The sequence below is a fragment of the Terrapene carolina genome, unplaced genomic scaffold (genome assembly GCF_002925995.2).
Source record: "Terrapene carolina triunguis isolate 2854851 unplaced genomic scaffold, T_m_triunguis-2.0 Scaffold784, whole genome shotgun sequence".
Lineage (NCBI taxonomy): Eukaryota > Metazoa > Chordata > Testudines > Emydidae > Terrapene > Terrapene triunguis.
The window spans coordinates 71,216-84,417 of NW_020665135.1; the positions used below are offsets into that span (position 1 = coordinate 71,216).

Consider the following 13,202-nt stretch of genomic DNA (forward strand, 5'->3'; position numbering starts at 1 on the left):
TGAGGTCTCACCAGTGCCTTGTATAACGGAACCAGCACCTCCTTATCCCTACTAGAAATACCTCGCCTAATGCATCCCAGGACCGCATTAGCTTTTTTCACGGCCACGACACATTGCCGACTCATAGTCATCCTGCGATCAACCAGGACTCCGAGGTCCTTCTCCTCTTCCGTTACTTCCAACCGATGCGTCCCCAGCTTATAACTAAGATTCTTGTTAGTCATCCCTAAATGCATAACCTTACACTTCTCACTATTAAATTTCATCCTATTACTATTACTCCAGTTTACAAGGTCATCCAAATCTCCCTGCAGGATATCCCGATCCTTCTCCGAATTGGCAATACCTCCCAACTTTGTATCATCCGCAAACTTTATCAGTCCACTCCTACATTCGGTTCCGAGGTCAGTAATAAATAGATTAAATAAAATCGGACCCAAAACCGAACCTTGAGGAACTCCACTGGTAACCTCCCTCCAACCTGACAGTTCACCTTTCAGTACGACCCGCTGCAGTCTCCCCTTTAACCACTTCTTTATCCACCTCTGGATTTTCATATCGATCCCCATCTTTTCCAATTTAACCAATAATTCTTCATGCGGTACCGTATCAAACTCTTTACTGAAATCGAGGTATATTAGATCCACCGCATTTCCTTTATCTAAAAAATGTGTTACTTTCTCAAAGAAGGAGATCAGGTTGGTTTGGCACGATCTACCTTTCGTAAAACTGTGTTGTAATTTGTCCCAATTGCCATTGACCTCAAGGTCCTTAACTACTTTCTCCTTTAAAATTTTTTCCAAGACCTTGCATATTACAGATGTTAAACTAACAGGCCTGTAGTTACCCGGGTCACTTTTTTCCCCTTCTTGAAAGTAGGAACCACATTAGCTATTCTCCAGTCCAACGGTACCACCCCCGAGTTTACAGATTAATTAAAAATTATTGCTAACGGGCTTGCAATTTCTCGCTCCAGTTCCTTTAATATTCTTGGATGAAGATCATCTGGTCCGCCCGATTTAGTCCCGTTAAGCTGTTTGAGTTTGGCTTCTACCTCGGATATGGTAATGTCAACCCCCCCTCCTTTATTCCCATCCGTCACGCTGCCACTATTCCTAAATCCTTCATTAGCCTCATTAAAGACCGATGCAAAATATTCCTTTAGATATTGTGCCATGCCTAGATTATTCTTAATCTCCTCTCCAAACCCCTGGAGGAGGGACAGAAGTCTGAGCCCACCCAAACCCCACTGTCCCGGTTGCCGGGGAGCAAAGTCTGAGCCCCACCGCTCTGGGCAGGGTGGCCAAAGCTGAGAGCTAAATGGCTTCAGCCCCAGGCAGGGGGCCTGCAACCTGAGCCCTCCCACCCAGGGCTGACATCCTTGGGCTTTGGCTTCAGCCCTGGGCAGTGGGGCCCAGGCTTCAGCCCCAGGACCTAGCAAGTCTAAGCCAGCCCTGGCGACCCCATTGAGAACCACCCATCTAGACTCCTCTAATAATAAACGTTTATGAAAAGTTTATAAAGTAACAATGAATTCGGGGTCTTTATGACCATTTAACCAAGCTTTTTAAAACATTTTTTTTGTAAACTTTCTGAAAACCCGGGGCTTTTTAAGTGCAAGTCAAAAGAGGTTTACATTTTATTTTTTGGTGTCACTATTTGCAATTTTGATTTTTTAATGTTTTTTTGTTTTGTTTTGTTTTGTTTTGTTTTTTAGTATTTGGAAAGGAGGGGGAATATTTCAGCCTACAATAGGTTGTCTTTTCCCCTGGGGCTGTTCGCTTAGGGATGTCATTCCCCAAGTGAGTGCACTTGGGCTTGTTACAATTAATTAGCAGCCTGACAGATTCCACCCAGTGACAACCACTATACGGGTAGTCTTTATTTTTTTATTAAGAAATTTGCTTTTCCAACAAGTCCATGTGAAAACATCAGAATGATGATGTTGCCACCGAAGTGGGAGGGATTCTGTAATCGCCAGTACAAATCTATTGCCATCCAAACTATAATGCATTGCCAGTTCTTGTTCATTCCAACAGGAATGAACTCACAGCAACTTGCCTATGAGTACTAGCAACAACTTTTAAGAGCTGCTGCATCCATTGGTCTGTAAGGACTCGAGGTTGCAGGTTAGCACATGGTGTCCCATCTACCCACCATTCTTCTGGAAGGAACACGTCTCTTCCAGTCATTGCCTTGAATGGGATAACTCCATGATTGACCACAGAACCTTTTATGGCTATAAGACTAAATGGCAGTTGCTGATCCCAGTCATTTACCCTGCTGGTCACTACATTTTTTTAGAGCAGTTTTAAGAGTGCAGTTAAATTTTTCTATTTGGCCTGAACTTTGAGGGTGCCCTGCTATGTGCCCTCTCTACTTAATTTCTAGTGCTTAACAAATTCCTTTGGTGATGTCCCTGAGAAACTGAGGACTGTGATCTGAGTTAATCTTTTTGTGGTGGGGGATTCCCCAGATAGTTATTACCTGCTCAATCAGCCCCCAGCCTGTTATTGGACTCTTATTATTTCAGGTGGGAATTGCTTTAATCCATTTTGTAAATGTATCCACAATTACTAAGCAATACTGATTACCCCTGGCTGTTCTTGGCAAGGGGCCAATGTAATCAAGCTGTAAATGGGCCCAAGGTCCTTCAATCCTCTGGTGTCTTAGGGGCCTTTGATTGTTATTGGCTGCACAGGGCAGACAGTTATTTACAAACTGTTCCACATCCCTGCTCATATTTGGCCACCAGCCAGTGGTTTGTAATCTAGCCAAAAGTTTTTTTTTCTTTCTTTCTTTTTTTTTTATATACTTTAAAATGCACCCTCCCCCGATCCGCTACAGAAATTGTTTTTAAAAATTCCACCCAAATTTTAAAAATTGCAATCCTGGTAAAAAATAATAAATTTTACTTATAATCAGAAGTTTTTAAAAAAACACTCCAGTTGTTTTATTAATGTCTAAGGCAAATATAAAATAGGTTTATCCTATTATAGCTCTAGGCTTTAATATTCATCAAACAGTAATAGAATCCAGAAATCATATGCTATGGTCCATAAAATAGACCCCAAAATTAAAAACAGTAAAATTAAAAGCCTGCTTTAAAAAAATCTGTAATTAAATATAAACTTACCAAAAATGCTTTGCAACCACAAAATATATGTTAAAAAGTAGTTAAAAATGTCATTTTGTTATTAATCCATTTGCAAATAAATCTGTAGCTGCTTTTGTGGGCAATAATTGTGTATGCCTTAAAAGTTAGTGTCCTGTGCTCATAATTCATTATGTGTGTAATATAACCCAGAATCCCCCCAAAATAAGTGCTTTTGTACAATTAAAGCCATTAAAAATGTAATTTTGAATATCAAGTGCCTAAATTAAAATTCAGCCAATTAATAGTAAAATACACCTCATACTCCAATGAAATGCCTGTACCCATTCAAATAAATTTAATTGCTATTAAAATGTTATTTGAGCATTCCTATTTAAAATATTATTTGCAAGTTGCTAGGCAGGAGACGTGTAACGTCATGGTTACTGTCCACCACACTGCTAATAAAATTAAACAGTAATTAAAAGGGTTAGCAGAGATTTGGAACACAGTGAGAGGGGCACATTGTTGGGGTGACATTGGTTATGTTCAATTTGGCTATACATACAATTGTGGTGATTCTAATGCTTCAGGTGGCATTGGTTGTTGTGCTCTTAGTACTGTAATGCTGAATAAAAAAATATATATTAATCAAACCATGGGCACTTCCCGAAAATAAGTACCTGATGTCTGGTCTTTAACGAGGCAAAGTCAGGGATGAAACCAAAAGTGCCAGTGAGAAAATTCCTGCTAAGTCTCGTTTGAGAGCCTTGAGCCTGATGATGGACTTTCAAAAGAAACTCACTGAACTCATATATATGTAAAGGCCTCAATATTTAAAATATATGGCCTTTAAAAGGGGAACGTTGCCATGGATTTAAACAGTGTATATACCCCAGAATGTGATCTAGCTAATTGCAACCATATTATGTGCACTCAGCCATGATGAATAAATAAAATAGAACACCAAATAGTTAAGAGTTAGTTTGGGGACAGGCTTTCAGAAGCAAGGTCATAAGTACTGGCAGTTTTTCTAATCAGTATAAAAAAAGTAAACAACTAAAAATAATAAGTATCAGAGGGGTAGCCGTGTTAGTCTGGATCTGTAAACAGCAACAAAGAGTCCTGTGGCACCATATAGACTAACAGATGTATTGGAGCATAAGCTTTCGTGGGTGAATACCCACTTCGTCAGACGCATGCGTCACATGTGTTTGACGAAGTGGGTATTCAATCACGAAAGCTCATGCTCCAATACATCTCTTAGTCTATAAGGTGCCACAGGACTCGTTGTTGCTGTAAAAATAATAAAAAAATGTAAATAAACATCCTTAAGTCCAGATGCCACTAATAATAAGTTTATTCAAATTTTTAAAAAGTAATCACTTAATAGAGGTCATTATGACCTATATGTTTTATAAAAGTTAGTTATAAAGAGTTTAAATTATAAAGTGTACTTTGGAACTGTCCTCAGGAACCGTCCTGGGAGAGATGGTTTCCTGACATCTTTACACCCCAGAAGGGAGGTGTTTGGCCAGCACTGGCACATTTCTGATTACTCAATGCTGTCTCAGAATATAGGTGAATATCTGGGATATTCTAAACCTGTTGCTTATGTCTGTGTGCGCTTACATGTAATTAACAGCAGTGTTAGACAAGAGCATGCTGACTTGCATTACTCCTTGATCAAACCGAATCCCTGAGTTTGTGTTGATTTATTCTTCACACCACCTGAAGTGAAATAGTGAAGTTGCTCCTGTTAGGGGTTTTGATAACCCGGGGTAAAGTAGGTTTCTCAGCTCTCCCCTGTGTGGCAAAGACCCCTGTAAATTCTAGGCAGCATTGATGGATTGATAGTATGTTCTTTATGGGGGTCTGATTCTGCATCACAAAGTGTCTCCCACCTAGGTCCCATTGGTTCCAACAGCAACCGCTTGCACCTGGCTGAAGGTAGAATTTGGCTGGGAGGTTATTGACAGTGTATCATGCAATCCAGCTGCATTGGACTGAAATTGTGATGACGATATCTTCAGGCAGCTACACGCTGTAGCACTGTACAGGAGGACAAGCCCACAAACTGCACCATTGTAACTAAACTGGTTTAGTTAAAGAGATGTAAATCCTTGTGTGGACACTTTTATTGTAGCTTAAAACTCTCCCTAATCTTGTTAAACTAAACTGCAATCAAACCGTGCACAAAGTCTTTTGTACCAGTTTAACTGAATGAGTTTAAAATCGCACCCAACATTTAACCAGTGGAACCCCATGTTTGCATGAGCTCCGAGCTCGACTTTGCACCCAGTGACCCTAGAAAATCCAGGCCAGGAGCTGGTGGAAGTTTTCCTAGCATGCACAAAGCCACTAGTACATTGCACTTGGATAGTCGGCAAAACTCTGCTCATGGCTCAGTCATTGTAGGCTGAGCTGTGAATGCTGGCACGGTTACTACTGATGGTGTGGAGGAAAGTTACCAAAAGGGTTCCTTAAAAACAAGTCAGGCTATGTCTGGAGGTGTAAATCCCAACTCGTGCAGACGTACCCACACCAGCTCTGACCCAGCTCGCTCATTACAGATAGAAGTGTAGCTGCCGCAGCGCAAACCCTGGAACAGGCCAGCCTCCCAAAAACACAGCTAGGGGTTCCGAAGGGCTTGAACTTGGCACCCGCACCATCAAGGCTACCCTGCTGTGTTTAACATGCTGGCTCTATCAGAGTTCGGAGCGACGTCTCCAGCTGCAGTGTTGACAAATCCATAGACACTAGATGGAGGAGCGAGAACATCATTGGAGGAGAAGCTGGCAAGTGTGCCCTCCATTCTCATCATGAAATCATTTGGTCCCAATCCTTTGGGTGCTTTTTCGTGCAAAGCTCCCATCAATGCTAAACCCAGCGTTGTGAGTTCAATCCTTGAGGGGGCCATGTAGGGATTTGGGGCAAAAATATGTCTGGGGATTGGTCCTGCTTTGAGCAGAGGGTTGGACTAGATGACCTCCTGAGGTCCCTTCCAACCCTGAGATTCTATGATTCTATGAATGTCTATGGAACTCCTGGGCTCAGAGGCTCCCAGGTCAGACCTCTGGTATGAACCTTCTGCGTCCTTCCTCCAAAAGGCAGGGCCATGAGAATGGCCACATCTCTCCCAGGAATATGCAGGGCTCAGCCCTGAGTCTCCCGGCACTCCAGGAGGGCAGCTTTGCGCTAATTGTGAATCCTGCAAAAAGAGACGTTAGACACAACAGAATCAGTCCAGCTGCAGTTTTGCTCTTCTCATGTGAATTTATTGCTAGAATGAACAATGGAGAAACTGCAGAGAATCCAGTGGAGGGAAACAAAAAATGATTAGGGGGCTTCGACACATGACTTATGAGGAGTGGCTAAACTGAGGAAACTGGGATTGTTTAGTCTCCAGAAGAGAAGAATGAGGGGGGATTTGATAGCTGCTTTCAACTACCTGAAAGGGGGTTCCAAAGAGGATGGATCTAGACTGTTCTCAGTGGTGGCAGATGACAGAACAAGGAGCAATGGTCTCAAGTTGCAGTGGGGGAGGTCTAGGTTGGATATTAGGAAACACTATTTCACTAGGAGGGTGGTGAAGCACTGGAATGGGTTACCTAGTGTGGTGGTGGAATCTCCTTCCTTAGAGGTTTTTAAGGCCCAGCTTGACAAAGCCCTGGATGGGATGATTTAGTTGGGAATTGGTCCTGCTTTGAGCAGGGGGTTGGACTAGATACCTCCTGAGGTCTCTTCCAACCCTGATATTCTATAATTCTAATTCATGCTGGCTTGACAGCCCTGCAGAAAGTGTCGTGGGCCCAATCGACAATCCCTGAGGCCATTCCAATAGGCCTCAACTCTAAACAATAGAACCTGCCTCTAAGTCCTGGGCACACTCCACCCCACCCTCTCTCCTGAGATTCCCTCAAAGGGACTAATTGGCCACTGTTGTCCCTGAAGAATCAGGGCTGAGACAGCCAAACCCATTTCCCACATGAGCAGTAATTCTCACATCACTTTCCATCCCCTCCCCTGCTGCAGGTATTCAGGAGGCTTTGCACAATTAGTAAAAACAGCTGGAACCAGGTCTCTCTTTCAGCTGGCTGCATTGGGCCAGATCTCCAGCTGGTGTAAATGAGTACAACTCTAATGGCTCTCTGCCCATTTACGCCAGCTCAGGACTGAGCCCGATGAGTCTATTTTCAGGCAGGTTTTTCATGGACAGTTCGTAGTGCATCTAATGAGAGGAGTGTAGAGAAAAAGAAACAGAGCTTTGAACTGCTACAGAGCCCTCACTTACCGCTGAAAGCTCTGTAATGAGGGTGGAATGGCTGCAGTGCAGGAGCCAAGAATAGGCTATTTGTGACTCACTCTTCATTTGGCATTAGCACAGGATACATGAAGAACTAATGGTGACAAAACACCACCTTATCATGTTCCCATCAGATGGTTAATGATTGTTTTAATGGTTAGTTACAGGGGCAGGAAGCAGCCGTGCTGCGGAACGGAACATGCCCAACTGGCCCCACCATGGCAGCTTCCAACTGGACCACACCCCACCCTTCCACCTTCATCCTCCTTGGCATCCCGGGGCTGGAGGCAGCGCATGTCTGGATCTCCATCCCCTTCTGCTCTGTCTACATTCTGTCCCTCCTGGGGAACGGCCTCCTCCTGGCTGTTATCAAGACTGAGCCGAAACTCCACGAGCCCATTTATCTTTTCCTTTGCATGCTGGCGCTCGCCGACCTGGTCATCTCCACCACCACCCTGCCCCAAACCCTCTGCGTATTCTGGTTCAGGGACCGGGCTATTCACACCAATGCTTGCCTGGCCCAGATTTTTTTAATTCACTCAGTTTCTTGCATGGAGTCCGGGTTCATGCTGGCCATGGCCTTCGATCGCTACTTCGCTATCTGTAACCCGCTGAAACACTCAGACATCCTCACCAATCGGGTCGTAGCCAAGATAGGGCTGGGCGTTGTGATGAGGGGGGCCATTTTACTGGGCCCTCACCCATTCCTGCTGAAGCGGCTCCCATACTGCAGGACCAATGTCATTTCTCACACCTATTGTGAGTTCATGGCGCTGGTGAAACTGGCCTGTGCGGACACGACAGTCATGAGTGCCTATAGTCTGGTTGTAGCGTTTCTCACCGGGGGATCAGATTTTATCCTCATTGTCCTGTCCTACATCCTGATCCTGCGGGCTGTCTTCAGCCTCCCCTCCAAGGAGGCGCAACACAAGTCCCTCAGCACCTGCAGCTCCCACGTCTACGTCATGTTGGTGTTTTACACCCCTGCGATCTTCACCTACTTCTCCCACTGCTTCGGCCTCATGGCTCCTCACATTCACATCCTCATCGCCAACATGTACCTGTTCTTCCCTCCCATGATGAACCCCATCATCTACGGGATGAGAACCCCAGGGATCCGGGAAAGGGTGCTCCACCTTCTGGGCATCAAACCAGCCTGAAGGCCCATAGGACAGGTCAGCAGCTGGGGAGCAAGGTCCATGCAGGCGACGTCAGGGCCAGCAGGGCCAGGGATTCAGATGGTTCCGTCACCCCCTGATGTGGAAACCCACCTGAGCAGCGGGGCTAATAAACACACTTCTCTGGGTCTGCAGTACAACACGGTTTTAATTTTTTACTGCTCTAGAACATGTTACTCACTGGCCTAGAACTTCATTATCAGTTGTCATTTCCACCCGACCCAGCGAGATCAGAGCCTCATTGTGCAAGGTGCTGTACGACATACAGCTAGAAACCGTCCCTGCCCCATGAGATTCCATCTGGACAGACAAGATGGACTGATCGTGAGCAAGGCAGGGTTGTTGTGACCCCACATCACAGGTGAGTCCCAGGCAGCCCAAGTACTTACCCAAGATCACACAGGGAGTCTAAGACAAAGCCAGCAATTGCTTCAGGGCACCAGCCAACCTCTCTGATTGGGGGTGAGGAAGAAATGTCGCCTGGGAAAAGGTTAACCCCCTTTGTGAGTGTCTTGCATCTGATCTGGTCACTGTCAGACAGAGGAGACTGGAATAGATAGGAGCTCAGCCTGAGCCAGTGAACCCAGATATGAGCCCTGGTCCAGAGCCTTAACCACAAACCAAGCCCCCGATCTACCACATGGCAAACTCATGCTCAGCTGGCTGCATCTCCCCCCACCCTCCATGCACCCTCTCATGCCCAGACAGTTGCCACTCTCGCTCCCAACACATGCCCTCTACAGCCTAGCCGGCTGACCCTCTCCCCCCTGCCACCCTCCGTCCCATGCCCAGCCAGCTACCTCTCTCACCTCTCAGAGTCTTTCAGTCTTTCACAGGTTCCCAGGCCAGAAAGATCTTCACTGACTATCTCAGCTGACCCTCTGCCTGGGGACAGTAGGAGAGGCCTGGGAAGGGGTAGGAGGGGTTCTCTCTATAGCAAAGAGCTTTGTGAAGAAGACTATGACTGGGACTTGACAGAGACCTAATGACTGTCCATTGTAAAGAAATGTGTGTGTGGGGGGGTGTTTCTATGGACTGTGAACAGAGGACAATAGGGCTGGCAACAAGAGTCTTTCCTGGAGGACACTGAGTAGCTCAAGAGTGCAATACAGTTTAGCATTGCATTACAAGACCCACTACTAGTGAGGGGACCATGCCCATCTCCTCTCCTTTCCACCATCCTCTCTTAAGGATGTTTGCTGTGCGTTCAACTCTCAGCCCCACCTCCCTGCTAGGGGCCAGGCACCTTCTGGTGACTCTGTTCCAGCTCCTCAGTCTGCACCTGGATCTCTTAGTGTGTCTGGAACTCCATTGCTGCTCCTATGGGGCAGGAAGAGGCCAGACACGTGATTGCAGCTCTGGCGCCCATTCTGCTCACAGGGACTGAGCATGTTGTGATGTTGCACTCCATATGTATTGTGAAAATATGCTTATGAATATGAATATGACATGACTGGGATATGCTTTATGCAAAATACCTCAGATAACATGTCCTTAGAAAGGCTGCCATTTGCTGTATATGATTATTCTATTTGCATGCATGTATCATTTTTGCAGAGGAAGTTAGGAATATTGTCTTATGTATCTATATTTTATGTTCAAGACTTTGGGTCACACGCTCTGCTTACACTTCAGGGTCTTCAGTGGGGAAGCCAGACGGGGCTTAATTGCCCATTAGCAGACAATAAAGCTTAACAATCCTGTGGATGTGTGGGCCAGAGCATAAAGAATGGAGACTGGTGTCTTGCAGGGACATGTCACCATGTCACCTGATACTGGAATCCATCTTAAACCTTGTACTTTTCCATGAAAAACTGGGGAGAGGGTCAAACTGAGAGAAAGAACTCCTGCCTTTTGCCAAATCTATATATGGGGGTGAAGCAGGACAAAGGAGGCGGCCAGTCCTGAGGAAATTCCCGGTTTACCACCTAAGATGTCTGCTGGAACTAACAAAGACTGAACCAGGGGGAAGGATTGGGCCCAGACTAGGAAGGAGTCTAGTCTGTGAAAGAAGCTTAATGGAACATCTTTGAGGGTGAGATATTAAATATAACCAGTTTCTTAGTGTATTAAGCTTAGCCTTGCGTGTTTTTTATATTTTTCTTAATGACTTACTTTGTTCTGTCTGTTATTACTTAAAACCACTTAAATCCTACTTTTTATACTTAATAAAATCACTTTTTTAAATTAATAAACCCAGTGTACGTAATTGTTACCTGTGGAGGCTAACAGTTTGTGCATATCTCTCTTTCAGTGATAAAGAGGGTGAACGCTTATGAATTTACCCTGTATAAGCTTTATACAAAGTAAGGTGGATTTAACAGGGTTTAGACCCCTTTGGGTCTGGGTATCTGAGTGCTGGAGTCAGGTACCTTGCTGAGCTCTTTTCAGTTTAGGCATGCAGCTTTGGGGGCACGCCCCAGACCCTGGGTCTGTGTTGTAGCAGGCTAGTGTGCTTGGCTCAACAAGACAGGGTTCTGGAGTCCCAAGCTGGCAGGGAAAATGGGCTCAGTGGTAATTTCAGCACACCATGTGACAGTCTTAAGGGGGTGTCTGTGACCGAACCCATCACACATGTGTCTGCCTCTCCCAGCCCCAAGCCCCTCACAGAGACTGGCCATGTGTCGGTGTCTCTAAACACTGTTTTCCACACATGGGCCAGTCATGGGTCTTCATCTCATGGCCCCATTCCCCTGACAGGGCCCAGGCATGTGTTTGCATCTTTTTGCCCCATTCCCCTCATAGAGGGGCCGGGTGTGTGTCTGTGTCTCTTGGCTCTATTCCCCTCCCCCGGGCCAGCCGTGTGTCTGTCTTTCAGCCCTTTTCCCCTCACAGGGACTGGATGTGTGCCTGCATCTCTCTGCCCCATTCCCCTCTCAGGAGCTGTGAGTGTGTCTGTGTCTTTCTGCCCCTTCCATGCACAGAGGCCAGGCCTGTCTACTTCTGTTTGCCCCATTGCCCTCACAGAGGGGTAGGGCGTGTGTCATGTCTGCATCTCTTGGCCCTATTCCCCTCATAGGGGCCAGGCGTGTGTCTGTTACTGTGTCCTTTGGCCCGTTTCTCCTCACAGGAGCCAGGCGTGTGTCTACCTCTCTCAGCCCCTGTCATAAACACACAGCTAAGGTTAACATAAAATCTCTCCTTACCTGTAAAGGGTTAAGAAGCTCAGATAACCTGGTTGGCACCTGACCAAAAGGACCAATAAGGGGAGAAGATACTTTCAAATCTATGGGGGAAGGCTTTTGTTTTTGGGTTCCTTTGTTCTCTCGGAGTCAGGGCAGGGAAAATACATCTCCCTAAGCCAGATCTGAACTAAGCATCTAGTCTTGCAGAAATAGTAAGTAATAGTAAGGAAATGCATTAGATTATCTTTTGTTGTACCTTGTGAATTTTCCCTGTGCTAAGAGGGAGATTTATCTTTGTTTTTGTAACTTTAAAGTTTTGCCTGGATGGGAAATCCTCTGTGTTTTGAATCTTTTTGTTACCCTGTAAAGTTATCTTCCATCCTGATTTTACAGAGGTGATTCTTTCATCTTTTTTAAATAAATTCTTCTTTTAAGAACCTCATTGATTTTTCATTGTTCTTAAGATCCAAGGGTTTGGGTCTGTGTTCACCTGTACCAATTGGTGAGGGGATTATTCTCAAGCCTTCCCCAGGAAAAGGGGGTGAATTGCTTGGGGGGATATTTTGGGGGAATAGGACTCCAAGTGGTCCTTTCCCTGATTATTTGTCTAAATCACTTGGTGGTGGCAGCATACTGTTCAAGGACAAGGTGGAATTTGTGCCTTGGGGAAGTTTTCAACCTAAGCTGGTGAAAATAAGCGTAGGGGGTTTTTCATGCGGGTCCCCACATCTGTACCCCAGAGTTCAGAGTGGGGAAGGAACCCTGACAGCCCCATTCCCCTTACAGGGGCTAGATGTGTCTACATCTGTCTAGTGCATTCTCCTCACAGTGTCAAGACGTGTCTCAATGTCTCTTGGCGTGGATCCCCTCATGTGGTCCAGGCCAGTGCCTAAGTATCTCAGGCCCCTTCCCCTCACAGGAGCCCCATGTGTGTCTGCATCTTTCGGCCCCATGTGCCAGGTGTGTGTCTATGTTTCTTGGGCCTATTCCTCCATTATTCGCAATAGTGTTGCCATCTATTTCAGGAACAGTGTGTGAATTAAACTGGGATCGATTCAGGGACAAGACGAGTTTTGTTTTGGATGATTTCCAGTCTATATATGGTGCTAAGCAGCTCTATAATGGATACCAAACATTAATATCTGTAGTGTATAGGATTAGACTAGTATCCCTTTGAATTGTTTGTGAGTGCTGTAACAGAGCTCAATGTGTTCTACATTTCAGAAGCCACCAGAAACCAGCCAGTTTATACCTGAGCCTTGAACTTTAGGGTATATTTACTAGACACAGTTGTTTGGGACCCACCTGTGACCAGGTGATTTTTGTTATACAACAAACCATTACTAAAAGTTGATATAAACCATTGAGAGTGATGGGTTACAGAGATCCACAGAGATACCCACCAATGAGACAGCCAGCGCCCAAGCAGAGGGTATCAAGGGAGCTGAGAGAAGAGGTGATCGGATGAGATGCCTTCCTTGGTCAGGAAGGGAAGGTGG

The 13,202-nt window shown here is 45.5% G+C and overlaps 1 protein-coding gene across 1 annotated transcript; it reads left to right on the forward strand.

Annotated features, from left to right (window-relative positions):
- Positions 1–7,618: 7,618 nt before the first annotated feature.
- LOC112114238 (olfactory receptor 52K2-like) lies at positions 7,619–8,560 on the forward strand. Its single transcript, XM_024210844.1, has one exon. The coding sequence runs from the start codon at positions 7,619–7,621 to the stop codon at positions 8,558–8,560; it is 942 nt and encodes a 313-aa protein (XP_024066612.1).
- The last annotated feature ends 4,642 nt before the right edge of the window (positions 8,561–13,202 follow it).

What these genes read in the sequence shown, in the direction of transcription:
- LOC112114238 (XM_024210844.1), top strand. Translation starts at nt 7,619, where the DNA reads ATGGCAGCTTCCAACTGGACCACACCCCACCCTTCCACCTTCATCCTC.